The following is a 22,404-nucleotide window of genomic DNA, read 5'->3' as shown; positions in this document are numbered from 1 at the left end:
TAGTGTTCCAAGAAATCCGTTGACACGTGGCTGTCGCGGGAAGGACAACATGATTCGATGTTGTTAACACGGGATATATTGTTCACACAGTTATAGGAGGTACTTCGCCTTCGAGTTCGAGGAATGCATGCATTAGCTAAAGTAGTAGTCATAAACGACTACGTAGTGAGCTTGTAGCGAGGAGAAATTGGTAATGTGTTGTCGCGTGGCAATTCGTGGAATAACTTCTAGAAATCGGCTGTTAGGTTCTGTCGTGCTTTTCTCGTATAGCTTGACTAGAAGGACGGGTGCTCAGCCAAGTTCGCGGGTATTGTCCTTCTGAGAACAATGATATCCTCCACTATGAATTGCGAATTTCATGTTAGCGACGACAACGTTTACTTGTTGTTCCTAGTTAATGAGAGTTCCACGAGTGGAACATAATTATACCTACGGGTAGTTACGTATGTCTCTGGTTAAATTCAAATTCCCGGATCACGGTGTGCTTGTTGTGAGCGGGGATTGGTTGGAGACGTGAATCATCTACGAGTTGCCAGCTGTGGCAGTATTGAGTAATGGTAATAGGGTTGGTAGTTACCCAGTTTTATTTGGTATAGACATAGATTGTCTATGGAAATGCCAGGTATGGCAGTGTTTGGAGGAGAGTGATAAACCATTAAATTCCTCATTCTGGTTGTTATAAGAAAGGTCTTGTGGTTACAGAAAAGTAAAAACTAACGGAGCAAAGTGTATCCTGTTGGTAATAAATGAGGAACACTTGGTAAAGAGAAATGTTAGCTCCGGTGTCGATATGTATGACTAGAAATAGTCGAGTGTACCACAAGGAATTAGGAATTGGAAATGTTATGGGTACTGGAGTCCGACATGAAAAGTAAAGTATGATTGACCGTTTGACCAATCCTGAAATTTCGAGGACGAAATTTATTTAAGGGGGGTGGAACTGTGAGCCCCGGAAAAATTTATCGAGCTTAAGTGCAATAGTTCGATAGTTTACTTATCGATTTCGATAAAAGTTAAAGTACGCGAGAATATTTTCAGAAAGTTTCGTGAAGTGAAATCCTCAATTTAGAAGTTGGATAATGAAGTACACGTCACGACGAGTTCGTGAAAATTTTCGGAGAATTTTCCGGATACCCGAGCTAATTTTTTAAGTATTTTGGAAGTTTTGGGATTAAGGAAATTGCTTAAAGAAATAGAAATTAGGAGGTTTGATCTGGACCATCCACCGCTTCCACCGCTTGATCCTAGCCGTCCATCCTTAAATGGGATCAGTCTATATATCTAAAGTGTTCTGTTGGGAGATCCAGAAGGATCGAGAGAGGGGAAGAGAACCAGAGTTCTCTCTAACCCGACGAAACCCAGAAACCCACAGTAGGATCCGACCGGCGCCACTTCGTCCGGCCACCGATCGACGACGGCCGACCACCATATTCTTCACCTCTTCGTCGTCTACATCCTCGTGCTCTTGGTTCGTCCATGCACAGACCCTGGAGAGAGATTCGAAGCTCAGAAGCTCGAAGCTTTACCGGCGATTTCTGGATTTTCCGGCGTCTTCGGCCACCCTCTGGGCCGCATTCGGTACAGAAACTTCTCCTCTCGCCTTTCTCTACACGTTGGATCAATTATTCTTTGAAATTGATGGAGTTTTGCTGCTTTCGTTTCTGGGTAGCTACGGCTTTGCCGTGTTCTTGAGCGCCGGCGACTTCTCCGACACTTCTGGGCTCGGTTTCCGTCTTGATTGCGTCTATTGAAGTGAAATTGGGAAGCTTGCTGGGTCGATTGCATCAGAAGCATTAGTTCATCATCAGTTGGGTTTCGGCAGTGAGTTAATTTGGTTGGAATCGATTTCCGAAGGTATAATTTCAAATCTTGAATTGAATGGTTGCTTCTGTGATGAATTCGAAGTTGTGTTCTGAAGAACTCTTGAATTAATTCTGCCTTGGTATTATGGTTACTGTTGCCGGCTGGGTTTAGTTGAGTTTGGAAGATCATGTTGTGTTGGCTATGTTGTTTGACTTGATTTGAATTGATGTGTGGAATGGTGAATTTAGATGGTTGACGTTTTGCAAGGTTTCCCATTGCAGTTAGCATTGAAATGATTATGTTGATTTGAATTAGAAAGAGAATTGGAATTATGTTGGGTGCCCTTAGTAATTTGGGCACACCTTGTGTGAAATGGTAGTGTAAAGAAAGAAAAATAACATATTGGGTGTCCTTAGTAAATTTGGTGCACTCAATATATATGGTCAATACAAGTGAATGTTCGATAATTTAAGTTAATTATCGAACCAATAACGATTGGTCAAACAATGGTCAAAGTTTGTCAATCCTGGTCAAACCAGGAAAGGTCGGTCAAACCCTTGGTCAACTCCTGGTCAAACCAGGAAAAGTTGGTTTGGACGATATATTAATCGTCGAGATTTCATATAATTGTTCAATAGATAATTAACGGTTGAAATGTCGGAATCTAGGACTCCAGTTACCCGAGGAACAGAAGGTTCGCGACTCTCGGAGTACGTGAGAGAAAGCATCGGAATCCAGGTAGGGATTCAGGACTCTCCTCGGTTGGTGATTTTCTTTTATATTTTATTAATGTGATGCATGATAAGTGGTATGGGTTGGTTATGTAAAATGCAATGCATACTAACCAATCCGTGAGAAAATGTGTGATGGCTTGAGAGCGAAAGGTGGCTCTGACTTCCTTGGGTTCGATCCCCTTAACCTCCGGAGGGTTAGTTACGCCGGTCGTCCGGGTATTCCGATCGTAATAACGGGCCCGGTACGTGTGTGTAGCTAGGTAGTGGACGCTCTCGCTACGCTTACCTGGTGATAAATTAATTTGAGGTAAGGTCGTGTAGTGGGTCTATGGGACCGGCCATCAGGTAATACTTGGTTTTGGCGCCGTATTTATTTAAGCATCATGCATCGGTTTTCAAGTTGAAAAACATTAAAGTTTGTCGTTCTTTTAAATAATTGGTTTAAGTATGTTTTCATACTGGAGCTCCAAAATCTATTTATCGGTTTCAAACCTAGTCGAGTTAGAGTTCCTATTGAGCAGCGAGGACGAAAGCTCACCCCTACAACAGTATGGATGCAGGTACTGTGCACTGGTGACGGGACAATAGCGGACGGAGCTGGGTGTGCGGAACAAGTTCGGTAAATTCTGTCGTTTAGACCTTGTTCTAAATTCTATTTCTCGAACTTCGTTTTCCGAGACCTGTTGATAGTTAGCCTTGTGTCAGTTTTGGTTGAGTTCTCATTTCCTTGAAGTTCGTACCTCGTGTGTGAGAATTCATTTTAGCAACTCAAGGATTTTCACCTCAAAATATTTGTAGCTTCCGCTGTGTTTTTACAAAAAGTTTTCAAGCAAAATGCCTAGCGGTTCTCTAGGATGTAAATCGAGCGTTCGGTTTATGTTTTAGAGACTCGCGGCACTGTGACGTGCTTAAGCTGGTGAGGTGCAGCTTGGGGCGTTACATAGACATTTAGAGTTTGAGTTTTTGACATCTACAGGACACCTTCATCATAAGCCTTATTGTTAGCAGAACCTAATTTCTCAACCGGATGGAAGAATATAGGATTTGATAAAAACATATGTTCATCAATATTAAGATTAACCAAAGGCAAAAGATTACTTTCAACAATGAGAACTAACCAATCGATCATGCCCGAGCAAGTATTATCAAACTTACTCTAAAGAAGAAGCCGGGTTTAACTGTTTTATAGGAGAGATGTATAGCTGCAATTTTGAGAAGAAGAAGAAGATAACTGACGGGTGAACTCTGGGTATGTATTTCATTATTTCTCAGTGGCTACAATTTTTTTTTTTTTTTTTCGTAATAAGAAAGATGTGAGTGCCATAGGAATCAAATTAAGACATCTCAGTTGAACTCATACAAAATCATACAACAATTGCAAGCAGATTTCACAAGAATAGTTTGTTATTCTTCATCTCAAAAGAACGAGGGAGTTTACTAAGTGTATGGATTTTGCTGGGTATATGAGTTTTGCACTCTTGCTGGGTTTAATTAAAGAAAAGGGTATTATAGGAATACTTGTTGGGTGTAGGTAGAGATTTTATAAATTTGCTGGATATACTTAGATATTTGCTGGGTACATTTAGAAAGACCCAAAAATCATTGTCGGTGACGTACAAATTTCACAGAAGTTTCAGAGAAATTTCGGATAAAATTTCGGTGCGAATTTTTAAATATATTTTGTGTGTATGTATTTCAGAAATTAAGAATTTCACGGAAATGTACGGAAAATTTTGGGAAACTCATGACGGAAATAATATAGCATATGAATTTCGTTTCGGTACTTCAAAATTACGGAAATTTCGGCAGTTTCAGAGAAATTTAAAAGCTTGAGCCTAACATGCTTCCACTAGACCAACTTCATTAGGTAACACAAAATTATTTATTCGTCCCGAATTAACACGTGTCTGTAGTTCTTGACAATCTGATTTGGTCCGTAAAATCTTGTCGGGTGATTAATCCAATTTTTCTTATTTTTGTTCCCACTACATGAACACATGGGCGACTTGGCGTCCCTAGTGATCAAGACCATGAACACATAGTAGTGCCGAATACCACACAGATATTTTAATTCAGAAATTAAAAATTAGTTATAACATAGAGTAGAGAGATGGATTTTACGGCCAATCGTTTCAAAACTGGTGCAGCTGCTTTCCCAATCGATTCAAATCTGACTTAATTGGAGCCCATCTTCAGTTCTTCTGATTACACAAGGTTAATTTCTTCTTCTCTGTTTGGTTGCTCCACTTTATTCATACTTTTCAATGTAAATGTTGCCTGGAATTCTTCAATTGCAATTCCAAATGATCCGTTTCGTTTCCTCATTGCATCTACATATCAATTTTGTTGGGTTATCACTTTCCACAAAACGTATCTGGAATCCAGATTCTTGACTCGGAATCGCTAACACCCACATTTTCTGTAATGCCCACCATGTGTATGAGGAATGTCCTCTGTGGGAATGCATGATTCAAAAGATGATATTACTGCTATGTTTACCCAATTTTGCATTCTATCTTAATTTTGTATTTATTGGGTTTGGGTCTCAGTAATTCGATTCCATGATTTACTTAGCTTATAGTCTAAGAAAGGTACTAATTTGTGTTGCATTTGCTGCAGATACCAAAGATATAAAAGATTGTCTACAGAATTGTATCCGGTGCGGAACATAAGAAGACGGTGAAATGGGAGCCTCCAGTGGGCCAAGGCTTTCTGGAATGCAGAGACAAGTACTTAGTCTATACAGAGGGTTCTTGCGGGCAGCTCGTTTAAAATCTGCTGAAGATCGACACAAGATTGAGTCACTTGTGTCGAATGAGTTCCGCCACAATGCCAACAATGTAGACCGCAAGAATTTTCTTTACATTGAGTACTTGGTTCGCCGTGGAAGGAAACAGCTTGATCAGCTCAAGAGCCCTGATACTGTTGGATTATCAGCTCTGAATGTGAGTTTCCCTCAAACAAAACATCCTACTCATTGAAGTAAGTGATTTATATATTTGTATCTTCTTGTTGAGCTAGATTTAATTTCATCCATCTTTTAAAAAGAGTAGTGAAGGAAAAAAACAATACTTGATCTGAATCACTATCGAGAAATTCTAAACTGTGCAGTATTGATGACCGTAGTCATCTGAGGCAATGTGTATTGATTACCTTTGTTATCATAATAATATCTTAGAGTGACTTTATTGATACTCCAACACCTGTTTCTTTTTTTCATTGTTTTTTTTTTTTTTTTTTTTTTGTATTTCTAATTGTTGTTAGACAATAAGAAAGCCTAAGCAGTGATTTAATACAAGCTGATACGGAAAGCCTGAATACTACATGTAATTTGATGTGAATGGTAAACAATAACTACTTGTGTTGTGTAGATAGATGAGGACAATCAGGACATTACTAAATTCTGATAAGCCTAACAGAAAGTTGCATGTAAACAAAAACTTTAAAAAATTGGGAACTTGGGATAATGATCTTCTAATCATTGATTATGATAGTCATCCGGCTAGTATTGAAATCATTGTGATTGTCTATTTGCTTAATCACAGTAAGAAACCTTGACAACAACTCTAGCAATGGGAACTCTAGTGTTTTTATTTCAGTTTCCTTCTGTTTCTCACAGAGTATATATATAGGGAGCCTACTTGTAATATGATTATGAAACTTTCAACGCTGAAACCTGTGTCAGAGACCATTTTCTCTGTTTTTTTAGTGTACTGCGGATGTGTCATTGATATGTATATCAACACTTAAACACAAACATCAGGAACCCATGTATGAGGATTTGATATTGCTTGCCCAATTTAGGGTTCTCAACCTCTGGAACCCATGTATCAGGAACCTGTTCTAAATGAAGTGTCTTCTGTTACTCGGTAATTTCATTGGAGTTGAGAAACTTTTTGGTATATCAAATTCTAGAAATATTGTCGGGAGCAGGGTAGGATAATACACCCTCCTTAGAATTTCACCATTTTCTTAACAACTTAATAAAATATCCACTAGATGAGGAGATAATGAGGTGAAGACACTCTATGAATAAGATTCCCTTCAGAAAGATCTCATGTCGTACAACCTCCAAAAACAATGTTACCCAAAAGCTCTGAAGAGAAGAAGAAAACTTGATCCGTACAATAGTTACAACTTAAAAATAGTACATGTAAATTGAAAATGCATCTACCAACAACTTTAGTCAACAGGTAAAAACCATGTCCTGAATACTGCACAATTATTTCCTAGGCATAAAAGAATGGAAGAATAAAAAAATAAAAAAATATAAAGAAACTCATATCCTTGCAGTGGTAGAAGTTCAGTCATTAGCAGTTCGCCAGTTGCAGGAAAAGATTCTCTTCAGTTTATAAGCAGAATCCAGAACTACACCTTCCCTAGAATATTAGGTTCGAGCCTCCTCACGGCAGAAGTACCCGAATTAAAACTCTTTACATCATTGAATAGTGAATAGACGTCCCAACCCCCACCTCTCCAATAGGAATAATAAACTGCTGGAACATGAGCGACTTTCCAGTGATCTTCTCCACCATCTGGATGTAGTGGCATGATTAATTCATCTGGCATATCAAAAAACTCAAGCAGCTTTAAATTGGTTAAATGTTCAATGCCAGATGGGACCTTCTTCAAGCATTTGCAGCGCTGGATAATTAGCTTTTCTAGACAAGGCATTGCTCCCTCCTCTATGGTTACCAATTGTAGTTCATCCAATTTATCAATACCTAATAACTTCAGACTTGGAAACCCTCCTGCCTCAAAGTGCAAGCTTTCTCCATCATAAACTTGTAAAAGTTCAAGATGTACCAGGTTTGGCAAACCCCGAAGATGTACTAGAGGATCCTCCTTCAGCCGACTCCATTTTAGAAACAGTCTGACCAGGTTTTGAAGAGAAGAAATCCAGTGGGGTAAGTTTTCTAAACGCCCTGCCAAGTATAGTCGCTGAAGAAATGGAGGAGCACGAGAAATGTGGCTAAGATCAATTATCTTCTCTTTCTCTGCTGAAAATACAGACAACGAGCGAAGGCTGGTCATATTTTGGACGGATGAGCATAAGGTGGCTCCATCTTCTTCTCTCAACTTATAAATGCCTAACCTCCTTAGTTGGTTCATTCTCCCAAGCTCTGCCATTAAAGCCCCACTGTATTGATTTGCCTCTATAAAGCAGAGCTTTTGGAGCGATTGCAAGCTACTTATCCCTGCTGGAATCTTAACTCCTTTTCTGGCATTAAATCGGGCATATGACTCAACTTCATAACGATAAACCAGGAGATGACGAAGTCGCTTGAGATTCAAAATCTCAGCAGGTAATTCAACAACATGCGAATGTTTAAGGTCCAAGGTCTCTAGGTATTGTAGCTTCTTGATGGAGCTTGGAATTTGTTTTACCTTTGTATGCCTCAAGCTCAGGTACTTGAGAAGAAGAAGCTTGACAACCTCAATTGGAAACATTTCCAGATGTGCACCTTCTAAGTCTAATACAGTAAGCAACTGAAGACCAGTAGGAAACAATTTTGGTATGGGAAAATCAGTAAGTGAATCTTCTACCCCAAAAACGAGCAAAGAACGAAGTCGGGATGGTGTCCTCTTTTGATGTATATTCTGCAGCGTGTTGACTATTGATAGTCTTCGAACTTTCTCATCAGGCCACATTGTACCTTGATCTTTTTCTATTGCTGCAAAGTTTTGCTCTTTAGACTTCAAAATGACAATCTCCCGTAAAAGATCATGGATGCGATATGATTTAACTCTCCCATCAGTTGATGTTTCTGCTGCTTGAATCAAACTTCTGTCCAATAACTCTCGAAGGTAACTCTCTGCAACTTCTTCTGGTGTCCTTCCCTCTTTTCCAATAACAAATCCTTCAGCTAACCATAACCGAATTAATCTCATATGCTCAATTTTGTAGAGATCAGGAAAGATGCTCAGATATAAGAAACAAGATTTCAGATGGTATGGTAAATCACTGTAACTGAGATACAGAAATTTTTTCAGGTTGTAAAGTTGATCATTTCCATCAATTTCAGCTCCAATGCTTCCAGAAATAGCAGCCCATTCATCCACATTTCTCTTGTCTTTTAAAGCTAGTACAGCGCTGATGGCCACAATTGCAAGGGGCAGTCCCCTGCATTTCATCAGGATGGATCGACAAATTTCCTCCAAATTTGGTGGGCATGACTCTCCATGAAATGTCTTCTTAGAGAAAAGAGTCCAAGAATCCTCTGGAGATAAGGGCTCTAAATGGTAGAGCATGTCATGGTTCCCCAAGCAAGAGGCAGAGGCTACATTAACATAGCGAGTACTGAGCATTACTCGACTACCACGATTGTTGTTCGGCATCACATGATTGATGGCATCCCAGTCCGGTATGTGCCATATACCATCAAGAACAATCAGGTACCTACTATTCTGCAGCAATTTTTTGATTCTCTCTCTTAGCTGATTGTTATCCATGGTTTCAACTTCTTCATCTTCAGGAACCGGTTTCTGGATAACTTTGAAGATATTATTGATCATGTGTCTTAGGAGCTGACTTGTCTTGAATGATTGAGAAACAGTGATCCAAGCATGTACCTTGAAATGTTTCTGAACTTTTGGATCCTCGTAGACTTGCTTTACCAAGGTAGTTTTCCCCAGTCCACCCATCCCAACTACTGGAACCACCTGGCGTCCAGTGTCTTCCTTCATAAGCAACTCAATCAGTTGCTTTTTGCGCTCACCAATGGCCACAAGATCAGCCTCTTCCAGTAAAAGGGAATCCCCTTGATCTAACTTGTGGTGCTGAACCAGACGAGCAGAGCTGGAGCCAGCTTGGTCAACAAGTTTGTATCTCTCATGTCCCTCGTAGAGGTTTTTGACTTTTGAGTTTATTCTTTGAATATCAGCAGAAATTTGATGCTTAGCTTTCCATTTCTTGATGATACAAGAAAGCTTATGAAGGGAAGCTCGGAATCCATGACCGTGATCGTGTGAATGGAAAAGCCTGAATTTATCAAGGGCATCTTCCATTTCATGAGCTACATCTCTGACTTGTTTAACCCACACTTTGAGCTGAGGATTGCTGTCTGCCTTTGCGTCAGCAACCCTTAAGAAGGCCTTGATGCGCTCCAATTCATCAACCAGGTCCTCGACCTGTTCTCGGATCCCTGACAAGAGTTTCACCTCTTCTTCGAGTAATGTTGTGAGCCTGTCCACCAAAAAGGTGACTGCACTTTCTGCCATTTCTTTGCCTAATAGCACTTGCAGGTTTGTTTGTGTTTCTGAGGATAGATAATTTTTTTGTGGTAGGAGAGAAGAAAAGCTTTGTATGTGGTATTTGAGTTGATATTGTTGAATGATCTTTCATGGGGTAGGCTTCTTCTGTTTTTAAAGGTTTTGTGGAAACCATCTACATCAGGGTCAATTGGTGCTACATGTCACAAAGAAAAGTGCAGTTGCCCAACATACTAGAATACTGGTATCCAATAGTTTTTGAAAACTAAAGAAATAGTCAAGGGTCTAATTAATACACCTGTATATTCTCCAATTTCTCATTACATTGTACCTTCCTCATTCTTGATTTCTCCCTGTAAGATCAGGCAAAGAAATGGCATTGGTTAACAGGCCTTTGCCTGATAGCACTTGCAGGTTTGTTTGTGTTTCTGAGGATAGATAATATATTTGTGGTAGGAGAAAAGAAAAGCTTTGTATGTGGTATTTGAGTTGATATTGTTGAATGATCTTTCATGGGGTAGGCTTCTTCTGTTTTTAAAGGTTTTGTGGAAACCATCTTCATCAGGGTCAATTGGTGCTACATGTCACAAAGAAAAGTGCAGTTGCCCAACATACTAGAATACTAGGTATCCAATAGTTTTTGAAAACTAAAGAAATAGTCAAGGGTCTAATTAATATACCTGTATATTCTCCAATTTCTCATTACATTGTACCTTCCTCATTCTTGATTTCTCCCTGTAAACTACCAGGCAATTTGTCCCAGTAGCTATCTAAACATTCCCAATCTTGAATAAGTAAATAAGTAATTGAATAGTAGGCTCGACTGACCCTGTCATCTTCTGAATCAGGAACTGATCAAAATAACAAAGTTACTTAAACTGAGAAAATAACTGACTTGTTGCCACATATCATAATGCAATCTGAAAGAAAAGGACTCTGAATTCCCTTGCATCATCACCTTTAGCTAGGCTTTAGAATATTCAAATCATTTGTGTTCCTTTCAAATCAACCTCGGCAGTCAACACCCATTCATCTGACTTGGTCTGTCTTCCAGCCATATGCTAAAAACCCAGTTTCCCCTACTGAACAACACGCGTTAGTAATGGTAACATTGGCACAGTGTTACTGATCATCTGCTCATTTCAGTCAACTGGCTTTGGGAACAGTAAGTTTTGCTGATAGGTCAGTTAACATTGATGTTGATTATGTTTGGATTATCTAAGCATTGTTTGTCCTTTATGTTATTTCGAGAGTTTTTATTTTTTATTTATTATTTTATTTTATTTTATTTATATTTTTTTTAGAAGGATTTCGAGAGTTGATAATATCAGGTTGAAAACAACCATACGTTTCTACAATTATTACTATGGATTGGTAACAATCTACATGATAGTCGGTGACAACTTGGACAAACATTAATGGATTGTTACCAATCTACGTAATAGTCGGTGACAACTTAGACCTCAAGGCAAACCTTCCCGACCTTCAACTCCAACACAAACTGGTGGGTCAATTTCATCCCCCACCTTCAAAAACACAACCCTATGCGAAATCAAACCGAAGACGCTAATTAATTGATAGTTTCAGTGGGAGTTGGGAAACTGTTTGGTAACTATAATTTTAGAAAGGTTGCTGTCAGCTGGAGCAGTATAGGATCGTAAACTCATAATACATCCTCCTAACAACAATGTCTAAACTGTTCACTCAATTAAGAAACAATTAAGTCAAGCGACAATCTAAGAATAATTTTAACCTCATATACCTACCACCTCCTGAAAAAAAAGAATGTTCCTGATGGTTCTGAAGAAAAGAAGAAGAAAACTTGGTCTCTATAATGGGCAAAACTAGAAAATAGAAAAGTAAGCTACAAACAACTTTAGGCATTTTGTCCTGAATAACAGATGATTATTTGGAAGGCAAAAAGAAAGGAGAAATTAAATAATTCAGATTGGTGCAGTGGTAGAAGTTCAATCCTCAAAAGTTGCTTGCAAGGATTCTTTACATGTGTTTATAAGCAGAACCTGAAACTACACCTTCCACACAGTATTTCGTTCAAGCCTTCTCGTGGCAGAAGTACGTGAATTAAACCCTTCATTGACTAATGAACAGACATTCCAGTCGCCACCTCTCTGGATAGGAATAATAGACTTCTGGGACATGAACGACTTTCCAATGATCTTTTCCATCTGGATATAGAGGCATGACTACTTCAACTGGCACATCGAAAAATTCAAGCAACTTTAAGTTGGTTAAATGTTCAATTCCATATGGAACCTTCAACAACTCGCACCGTTGGATAATTAGCTTCTCTAGATGAGGCACTGCTCCCCGGTCCATTTTGACAAACTGCAGTTTATCTGATTCATCAATACGTAATAACAACAGACTTGGAAACCCTCCTTCCTCAAAATGCAGGCATTCTCCATCATAAGCTTGTACCAGTTCCAGATGTACCAGATTTGCCAAATGTTGAAGATGTACTAGAGGATCCTGCTTCAGCCGACTCCATCTTAAAAACAGTCTGACCAGGTATTGAAGAGAACAAATCCAGTGTGGTAATTCCTCTAAACACCCTGTCAAGTATAGTCGCTGTAGAAATGGAGGAGCACGAGAAATGTGGCTCAGATCAATTATCTTCTCTTTCTTTGCTGAAGATACAGACAACGAGCGAAGGCTGGTCATATTTTGGACGGATGAGCATAAGGTGGCCCCATCTTCTTCTCTCAACTTGTAAATGCCTAACCTCCTTAGTTGGTCCATTCTCCCAAGCTCTGCCATTAAAGCACCACTGCCTTGATTTGCCTCTATAAAGCAGAGCTTTTGGAGCGATTGCAAGCCACATATTCCTGCAGGAACCTTAACTCCATTTTTGACAGTTAAACGTGCATATGACTCTACCTCATATCGGTACACCAAGAGATGGCGAAGTCGCTTGAGATTGAAAATCTCCGCAGGTAATTCCATTACATGGGAGTGTTTAAGATCCAAGGTCTCTAGGTATTGTAGCTTCTTGATGGAGCTTGGAATTTGTTTCACCTTGGTACCCCTCAAGCTAAGATACTTGAGAAGAAGAAGCTTGACAACTTCTCCAAATGTGCACCTTCCAAGTCTAGTACAGTAAGCAACTGAAGACCATTAGGAAACAATATTGGTACGGAAAAATCAGTAGTTGATTTTTCTACCCCAAAAATGAGCAAAGAACGAAGTTGAGATGTTGTCCTTGTATGTTGTACATTTGGCAGTACGTCAATAATTGAGAGTCGTCGAACTTTTGCAGGTAAAATTGTACCATGCTCTTTTCCTATTGCTGCAAAGTTTTGCTCTCTAGACTCCAAAATTGCAATCTCACGTAAAAGATCATGGATGTAATATGATTTAATTCTCCCATCAGTTTCTGTTTCTGCTGCATGAACCAAACTTCTGTGCAATAGCTCTCTGAGGTAACCCTCTGCAACTTCTTCTGGTGTCATTCCTTGCCTTTTTCTGACAAATCCTTCAGCCAACCACAATCGAATTATTCTCATATGGTCGATTTTGTAGTGATCAGGAAACATGCTCAGATACAAGAAACAAGATTTGAGATGGTAGGGTAAATCACTGAAACTGAGATACAGCAGATTTTTCATGCTGTCAAGTCGAATTTCCCTCTATTTCAGCTCCAATACTATGATCAATAGCATACCATTCACGAACATTTCTCTCGTCTTTTAAAGCCAGAACAGCGCCACTTGCCACAATTTCCAGGGGCAGTCCCTCGCATTTGCGTAGGATGGAATGACAAATTTGCTCCAAGTGAGGAGGGCGTGAATTCTTCTGATATATCTTTCTGCAGAAAAGAGTCCAAGAATCTTCAGGTGATAAGGGCTCTAAACGGTAGAACATGTCATGGTTCCCCAAGCAAGAGGCAGAGGTTACATTAACATCATGTAGTGAGCATTACTCGACTACCACGATTGTTTTTTGGCAACACATGATTGATGGCCTCCCAGTCAGATATGTGCTATAGATCATCCTAAACAATCAGGTACCTAGTATTCTGCAGCAATTCTCTTATTCTCTGTATTAGCTGGTAGTCATGCATGCTTTCAACTTCTTCATCTTTGGGAACCATTCTCCTCATAACTTGGTAGATTTAATAGATAAGATGTTTTAGAGCTGGTTTATCTTGTGGAATTGAGAAACAGTGATCCAAGCATGTACCTTAAAATGATTCTTAACTCTGGCATCCTTGTATATTTGTTTTATCAAGGTAGTTTTCCTAATCCTCCCATTCCAACTACTGGAACCACCTGCTGTCGGAAAACATTCCCACAACTTCTCTTTGCGTTCTCCAATTCCCACAGGCTCAGCCTCTTCTGGTGAAAGGACATAAACTTGACCAAACTGACATTGCAGACCCTGATCATAAAGTTGGTATCTGTTATGTCCCTTTGAGAGCGTTTGGACTTTCAACTGTATGAGTTGAATATCAGCTGCAATTTGATGGCAAGCTTTCGGTTTCATGATGATGCAAGAAAGCTTTTGAAGGAAAGCATGGAGTCCACGCTGGACATCATGTGAATTGGAAATCCTGAATTTATCAAGGGCATCTTCCATCTGATGAGCCACATCTCTAACTTGTTTAACCCACACTATGAGCTGAGGGTTGCTGTCTTCCTTTGCATCAGCAACCCTTAAGAATGCCTGTTTGCGCTCTAATTCCTCAACCATGTCCTCCACCTGTGCTTTGATCCCTGATAATAGTTTCACCTCATCTACGAGTAACGTCCTGAGCCTGCTGACTAAGAAGGCAACTACACTTTCTGCCATTGCTCTGCTTGATAATGCTATTAATTTGGCATGTTCTTTCTAGGAGATCGAATATGGTTTAATTTGGTGTAGATGTTGGAGTTGGTATTATTAAGTGATCTTTCAGGAGGCAGCATTCTCTTTTTAAAGGTTGTATAAAAACCATTTACTGTGAGGTCAACTGGTGCTACATGCTGCCCAATACTGTGTAGCTGGCTCTACTTGTTATAAACAATTGGATTAAGAAAAGTTTATGTGTGATGCGCTAGGGCAATCTAAGTGACATTTGAGTCAAATGCATAGAGGTGCATGAATGTTTATGTGAGATGCATGCTACACATGGTGTGGATGCCCGTATGATGTAGTGTTGAAACACGACGTATGAGTCTGAAATGTATGTGGTTATGAAAGTTTAACGAAGTGCATATGATGCATAGATGTGTTATGAACGCGATGACGCATACACAATGATATGTATATGTTGTATGCATATGATGCACGTGTGAGGATCGGGAGTATGGTTACTCACCGAGTCCCCTAAGTTATCTAGTTAGTAACACGGAAGTTCGGGCTTAGATTATGTTCAACGATACTGGTGAGGCTAAGAATGAAGCTTCGGTATCGAAGTAACTACTTGTCATATTAGCGAGACTTTGGTAAGACCATGATAGTCCCCCGAGTATGAGTGTGTAAGAATTTCGCTCGCTCATATTGAGCGAGTGATAGGTTGTGTGAGTTTTGTCCTATGGTCTTATTAATGGGATGTAAAAGAAATTTAATTGTTGTGATCAACAATAGGCGAAAAATTTCAATATTTCCATTAATATACCATAGCACGAAAAGTATGAGCGTGAAGCCTAATGATAGTCTCGGTCGGGTACTACCTCCACTTGTGATAAGCGGTATGAATAAGTCTCCCAAGTGTAGAGAATGCTGGGGAGGTGAGATGACTCAAAAAGCAAGGGATTGGACCTTGGCTTACCCAATGGGTGTACCTCGCTCGGGGCAAGGATTATAATGCAAGGGACTGGACCTTGGCTTACGTAAGGGAGCTACCCTGTAGTTATCCCGTTGGGATACCTCGCTCGAGTAGAGGATTTATGAGGACCTGTAGGTCTTGTGTACAACGATTTTGGTACTCGTTGGGGTATTATACAGGCGTCGGCCTCCAGTACCCGTTGGAGGGCCCGGTCTCTGGTACCAGGCTAGGTAGTGAGAGGGCTTGGTGCGTCTGGTACCCGATGGGGTAGAGTGAGGGCTTGGTGCCTCTTGTACCCGATGGAGTAGCATGAGGGCTTGTACAGCGTGGCCCGGTGGGGTCACGTGAGGGCTTGAGCCTCCTTAACCCAATGGGGTTGAATGAGGGCCTGTAGGCCTCCTTTACCCGGTGGCGTGGCCCCGGGTAGAATGAGAGATTGAGTCTTCTAACCCCGTTGGGGTACCCGGTGGCGTGACTCCGGGTATAATGATGGATTGTGCCTCGTAACCCCATTGGGGTACCCGTTGGAGGGGTTTTATGCAAAGATTTGAGGGTACCTCGCTCCGGACGAGGATTTTAAGTGCCGCATGTTACACATTGTGTAGTGTCATTTGTGTACATATAGGAATTTAATTGATTTGCGATCAAGTTAAAGTATGACATTAACACATAGACATAACAGATATGATAATAGATATGATATTGAAATCATCAAATAACGTAGGCATGCTTAGATTATAGAAATCATTATTTGAAGCATATATGTAAAGCATTGCATTAGCTCAAATTTAAAAGTGTAAATGAGAACTTATCTTTTGCCGATTGGAGAAGTTGTATAAATATTGTAATTGTTGCAAAAACCAAATCATGTTGGAGTTGTCCAAACATGACTCTCCATGTCCGCTAGTGAATGTCGTTAGCTCGTTCGACCTCGTTTGTAGAAGTGGCCCGTTGGGTAAGTGTACCTCCTTGGTGGGTTGATTGGTGATACCCGTACATGATTCTTGGTGGTACCCACTGACTCCTCTGAGGCCCGGAGAAGGGTGAAGCATAGGAGTGGAGTTGAGGGTGTGAGGTGTTTGCGTGCCCGCTGACTCAAGTACCCGCTGGCTCATGTACCCGGATGGCTCTTGGAAGGGCTTGGGTGAAGGTGAGGGGTGTCCTGGATGTACCCGGATGGCTCGTGGTACTCGAATGGCTCCTGTACCCGGATGGCTCTTCGGAGGCTTGGGTGAGGAAGGTGAGGGGTGTCCTGCGTGTACCGGGATGGCTCATGTTCCCGGATGGCTCGTGTTACCCGGATGGCTCATGTACCCGGATGGCTCCTCGGAGGCTTGGGTGAGGAAGGTGAGGGCCAGGATGGCTCGTGGTACCCGCTGACTCATTGTACCCGTACATGACCATTGCTCAAGCTGCGGGGTGTCTTGCACATACATGATTGGTGGTTCCCGTCCATGACCTTTGCTCAAGGTTGGAGGCTCGTACCCAACTCCTAGGGACCCTCTTTCTAGCGCCAATGTTTCTGTGTGAGAATACGGGAACGGGAACTAAGTATGGATCATGGTGGGGAGAGAGAGAGACACACACACACAAGCATGTATAGTGGTTCACCTTGCCCTTGAGGCAAGGCTACGTCCACTTAGAGATTCTACTATGAGTGAGGCCAAGAGGCATTTGTAATGATACAAGTGTGGGGATCATGGATCCCATGCCCATCTAAGAAGGGGAGGACTTCCCTTTATAGCTAAAGGAAGTCCTCATCTAGTTTACATTTCCGATGTGGGACATAATACACATATTTACTTCTCTTGAAGGCTTTTGGAGAGCATGGGAGGATGGCCTCCCTACGAGGTACCGGCCGACCTCCCCCATAGCGAGGTAGCTCGGGTGTCGGACTACCGGATGCATGCCATATGCGGGGCTAACCATGTCGTGGGGGCCACCTACGAGGTTGTTGCTTATGTTTAGCAGTATGTGATATAGGCGGTATGTACACCTTCCTTATTAGGGCGGTTATATGGACCCATACATCCATCATGTCCCTTATTCTTTAGGTTCCGCTCCTTGCACCCTCATTTGGGTGCATTATAATTCGCCTCATGAACGCTCTGAGTTCCAACAGGCCTTGAATTATATTTCTTCACGAGTATGTTATCATGTTTCTCAGCTACAGACATAACATTGATAAGCTTATTAAACCTCGTGATTCGTCGCATTGCATTCGTTTCGATATTGCTTTGATACCAAGATTGCTGAGACAGGGAAGGTGGAGAGAGTTTTCTCAATTAGCTATTGCTCTGTGACAGGCTGTCCACAAAACCTCAACATGGATTTGAGGCGAAGAGCTTCTGAATTATATTCAACAATAGTTTTGAAGTCCGCAACACGCAGATTGCTCCATTGGCCCTTCAAATCAAGGAAGAGGGAATCTTGGACATTGCCAAAACGTTCTTCTAGCGCTACCCATAATTCTCTTGCATCTCTGATCGACATGTACTCCAAACGAAGTGATTTATCCATGTGTCGTCGCATCAGGATGACTGCTCGAGCATGCTCAATGGTTGTAGGCTCGAAAACAAGATCCAGGTTTGGTGGCCGGATTATGGGTAATATTCCCAAAGAAGTGAGGTGGTTCTCAACGTCGGCACCCAACTATGGTATTCCGAACCCGTTGAGTCAAGCATGGGAAAGTCGAGTCTTGGTTCATTCGACATCCTGAAAATAAGAAGAAGAAATAGATTAGTATCAGAGTAAAACTTCCACGATCACTAATAATAAGATTTCCGAACTATGCTACCAAGAAATCAATTTCTAAGTTTATTTGGATTAAACCGAAACAATGATGTTTAATTGATAGGAGCATTATAATGTGATATTTTAATAGTTAATTCCTCACATTTTGCTTAGTTAATTCCTTAACGAATGGATTTTTAATTCAATTTTTATTTTTAGGTACATTGGAGTAGATGATGATGAAATAAGTGTTAGGTCCATAAAATGATGGAGAAAAAATGGAAATGCACTAAAATTGTCAACTTTACACATTTTCCTACTCCGGCTAGGAGAAACCAAGCCAAGCAAGGAAGAAGGAGCGACCACCTAACCAAATGAACTTCAAATGAGCTGAAACCTTCTAGATCCATTCTAGACATCCTAACACTACACCAATTTTTCAATCAGACAACACATATCAGACGATAGCAAACATTTTAACTGTCGTCTGAAATAATCAGACAACAGCAAAAAAATATATGTCGTCTAAATTTTCGATTCCAACGACAGTCATTACTTGGCTCTTGTGCAATTACTTTTCAGACAATGGTTGATAGAATAGATGTTGTCTGAATGGATCAATTCAGACAACAGTTATTATTTCAATGTTGTCCAAGGTTTATTCAGACAATGGTTGATTTTTGATGTTGTCTGAATGGATCAATTCAGACAACAGTTATTATTTCAATGTTGTCCAAGGTTTATTCAGACAATGGTTGATTTTTGATGTTGTCTGAATGGATCAATTCAGACAACAATTATTATTTCAATGTTGTTCAAGGTTTATTCAGACAATGGTTGATTTTTGATGTTGTCTGATTGTTCAATCACACAACTGTTATTCATTGTCTGTTGTGCAATAACTTTTAAGTCAATACTTGCTAAAAGATATTGTCTGATTTGGTTTCACACAACTGTTTTTATTCATCTGTTGTCACATTATCTTCAGACAATGCACCCTAAATGCTGTTGTCTGAAGTTAGATTCCCCTAGGCCTCATCATATGGCCCTTGGGCCCTAAGCCCGCCCGGCCCGGCCCGGCCCTTCCATTAGGGCTGGCCGACCCGACCCTTTTTTATTTAGGGTAGGGTATGGGTCACACAAATAAAGCCCGGCCCTACCCAACGGCCCGGCCCGGCCCTAACCCGGCCCTAAAATTTATATTTTATTTTTGTTATTTTCTATTACATGTGTTATATGTATAAAACTATGGAAGTGTAGAAAATTATTTCAATCTGCCATATTAGGAAATGAGTCTTTTAAATTGAGCCATATTTTGAGAAGAATTTTTTTTTTTTTTTTTTAAGAATTAACCGTTAATTCGGCAAAAACGCCGCCGTTTTAATATAATCTTATGGGTATTTTAATATTTACCAATAATTAGTGTTAACTAATTAACTGTAATAATTACAAAGCTATTATTTAAAATTGGACAATATATTCATGTAATACCAATTTTGAAATAAATCAAGTAATCAACATAACTAAAAATAATCAATTGGTCGAGTTGAAACATTTTTACCAATGTAATGTTAACTTCTTAATGAGCAAAATGGGGGACAAAATGGAATTTTTTAAAATGCACCGCTGGATGTTATTTGCATATGAATATATGTTAGTGGTAGAAATTTCAGCAATTTCCTCCATCTTTTGGACCTCGATCTACCCGGTCAACTCAATACCCTAAATAGAACATAAAACAAATATGCTCTTAACCGGTCCTTGGCAATTCACTTTTTTCGATCTTTCAGCTCCCACACTCTCATGGGTAGGGGGTGTACTTACGGAAGTCAAAATTCCGCAACGTTTGTCCGCGCATGGTGCCGCTCCCCTTAGGGAAGTTTGCTTGTGCAAAGCGTTGACCGCTCCGTTAGGTGCCTTATTCACGGCGGATCGGCCTAATTTCTTTACACAATACCTATCACTATTGTATAAACATATAAGAATTTTCCGATTGATCGATTTTCATTTCAAAATTTTTGGATCGCACATAATCCTTATATGTCTTGTAATGTAGTATAACTAGTTTATTAGGCTTGTTACCCTCCATGAGCAAAATGGGGGACGAAATGGAATTTTTTAAAATGAACCGCTGGATGTTGTTTGCATATGAATATATGTTAGTGGTAGAAATTTCAACAATTTCCTCCATCTTTTGGACCTCGATCTGCTCGGTCAACTCAATACCCTAAATAGAACATAAAACAAATATGCTCTTAACCGGTCCTTGGCAATTCACTTTTTTCGATCTTTCATCTCCCACACTCTCATGGGTAGGGGGTCTACTTACGGATGTCAAAATTCCGCAACGTTTGTCCGCGCATGGTGCCGCTCCCCTTAGGGAAGTTTGCTTGTGCAAAGCGTTGACCGCTCCGTTAGGTGCCTTATTCACGGCGGATCGGCCTAATTTCTTTACACAATACCTATCACTATTGTATAAACATATAAGAATTTTCCGATTGATCGATTTTCATTTCAAAATTTTTGGATCGCACATAATCCTTATATGTCTTGTAATGTAGTATAACTAGTATATTAGGCTTGTTACCCTCCATGAGCAAAATGGGGGACGAAATGGAATTTTTTAAAATGAACCGCTGGATGTTGTTTGCATATGAATATATGTTAGTGGTAGAAATTTCAACAATTTCCGCATTCGGTTGGACCTCGATCTTCCCGGTCAACTCAATACCCTAAATAGAACATAAAACAAATATGCTCTTAACCGGTCCTTGGCAATTCACTTTTTTCGATCTTTCATCTCCCACACTCTCATGGGTAGGGGGTCTACTTACGGATGTCAAAATTCCGCAACGTTTGTCTGCGCATGGTGCCGCTCCCCTTAGGGAAGTTTGCTTGTGCAAAGCGTTGACCGCTCCGTTAGGTGCCTTATTCACGGCGGATCGGCCTAATTTCTTTACACAATACCTATCACTATTGTATAAACATATAAGAATTTTCCGATTGATCGATTTTCATTTCAAAATTTTTGGATCGCACATAATCCTTATATGTCTTGTAATGTAGTATAACTAGTTTATTAGGCTTGTTACCCTCCATGAGCAAAATGGGGGACGAAATGGAATTTTTTAAAATGAACCGCTGGATGTTGTTTGCATATGAATATATGTTAGTGGTAGAAATTTCAACAATTTCCGCATTCGGTTGGACCTCGATCTACCCGGTCAACTCAATACCCTAAATAGAACATAAAACAAATATGCTCTTAACCGGTCCTTGGCAATTCACTTTTTTCGATCTTTCATCTCCCACACTCTCATGGGTAGGGGGTCTACTTACGGATGTCAGAATTCCTTGTGTTTGTCCGCGCATGGTGTCGCTCCCCTTAGGGAAGTTTGCTTGTGCAAAGCGTTGACTAGGGCTGGGCTCGGGTCGGGCCGGGCCCGAAATTTAGTGAGACCGAGACCGAACCCGAAACTGTCGGTTCGGGCCAGTTCGGGATTTTTGTAAACTGAAAACCGACAGAAACCGAATCCATTCGGACCGGTTCGATTTTCGGGCTTTTCGGGCCCAAAATGCCAGTTCGGCCTGTTTTGCCTGTTTTGGTACCTGGAAGACTGGAATGCATATCAACGTAAAATTTAATAACCCATCACTAAAACATAGCTTCACCAAGCTCAATTATACCTTGTAATTGTTCAATACTAATTAACAATCGTATGCCCAGATTCCCACTCCTAGCTTTTATATCACAAACAACTTGTATTCAATAATTGGCACAACCACTTAATATGCAACGTAAAAGGAGTTTTGACAATTTCTTTCTTTAATTCCCAACTATCAAACCATAACCACAGCTCTGCAACTAAATCTAAACAACACAAACCAAACTTACGGTATCATAACTTCAAAGTTCAAACCTTTCAAAGAAATCCCAGCTTGCCTTACCGAATTTTTTGACCAATTTTGTTTCTATACACAGCTGGGCTCTTGTGAGTCTTGTCTGAAGTAAGAAAACAGTGTTCTCCACCGCTTCACCACTCCTTCCTTTCAACACCGACAATTCTGTATTTTTTTTAAAATACCCACCATGCATGAGTTCTTAATCCCATATACAAAAATCAATTCGGAAATGGCCAAAGAGAAGTAAAACCA

The 22,404-nt window shown here is 40.3% G+C and overlaps 1 protein-coding gene and 1 pseudogene across 1 annotated transcript; one reads left to right on the top strand and one right to left on the bottom strand.

Annotated features, from left to right (window-relative positions):
- The first annotated feature begins 4,526 nt into the window (after positions 1–4,526).
- LOC133742640 (succinate dehydrogenase assembly factor 1, mitochondrial-like) lies at positions 4,527–8,083 on the top strand. Its single transcript, XM_062170326.1, has 6 exons — positions 4,527–4,751; positions 5,157–5,482; positions 7,154–7,444; positions 7,550–7,593; positions 7,705–7,843; positions 7,947–8,083. The coding sequence occupies exons 2-3, from the start codon at positions 5,222–5,224 to the stop codon at positions 7,187–7,189; spliced, it is 297 nt and encodes a 98-aa protein (XP_062026310.1). The 5' UTR covers positions 4,527–4,751; positions 5,157–5,221; the 3' UTR covers positions 7,190–7,444; positions 7,550–7,593; positions 7,705–7,843; positions 7,947–8,083.
- A 2,045-nt stretch (positions 8,084–10,128) lies between these two features.
- LOC133742639 (disease resistance protein RPM1-like) lies at positions 10,129–16,055 on the bottom strand (annotated as a pseudogene).
- Between the last annotated feature and the right edge of the window lie 6,349 nt (positions 16,056–22,404).

Source organism: Rosa rugosa, chromosome 4, assembly GCF_958449725.1.
Source record: "Rosa rugosa chromosome 4, drRosRugo1.1, whole genome shotgun sequence".
NCBI classification, from domain to species: domain Eukaryota; kingdom Viridiplantae; phylum Streptophyta; class Magnoliopsida; order Rosales; family Rosaceae; genus Rosa; species Rosa rugosa.
Note: the sequence above shows the minus strand (reverse complement) of the source record. Positions and strands in the feature narration are given on the sequence as shown.

What these genes read in the sequence shown, in the direction of transcription:
- LOC133742640 (XM_062170326.1), top strand. Translation starts at nt 5,222, where the DNA reads ATGGGAGCCTCCAGTGGGCCAAGGCTTTCTGGAATGCAGAGACAAGTA. An exon ending in TTGGATTATCAGCTCTGAAT is followed by an intron (nt 5,483 to 7,153) that starts GTGAGTTTCCCT and finishes GTTCAATGCCAG; the next exon opens with ATGGGACCTTCTTCAAGCAT.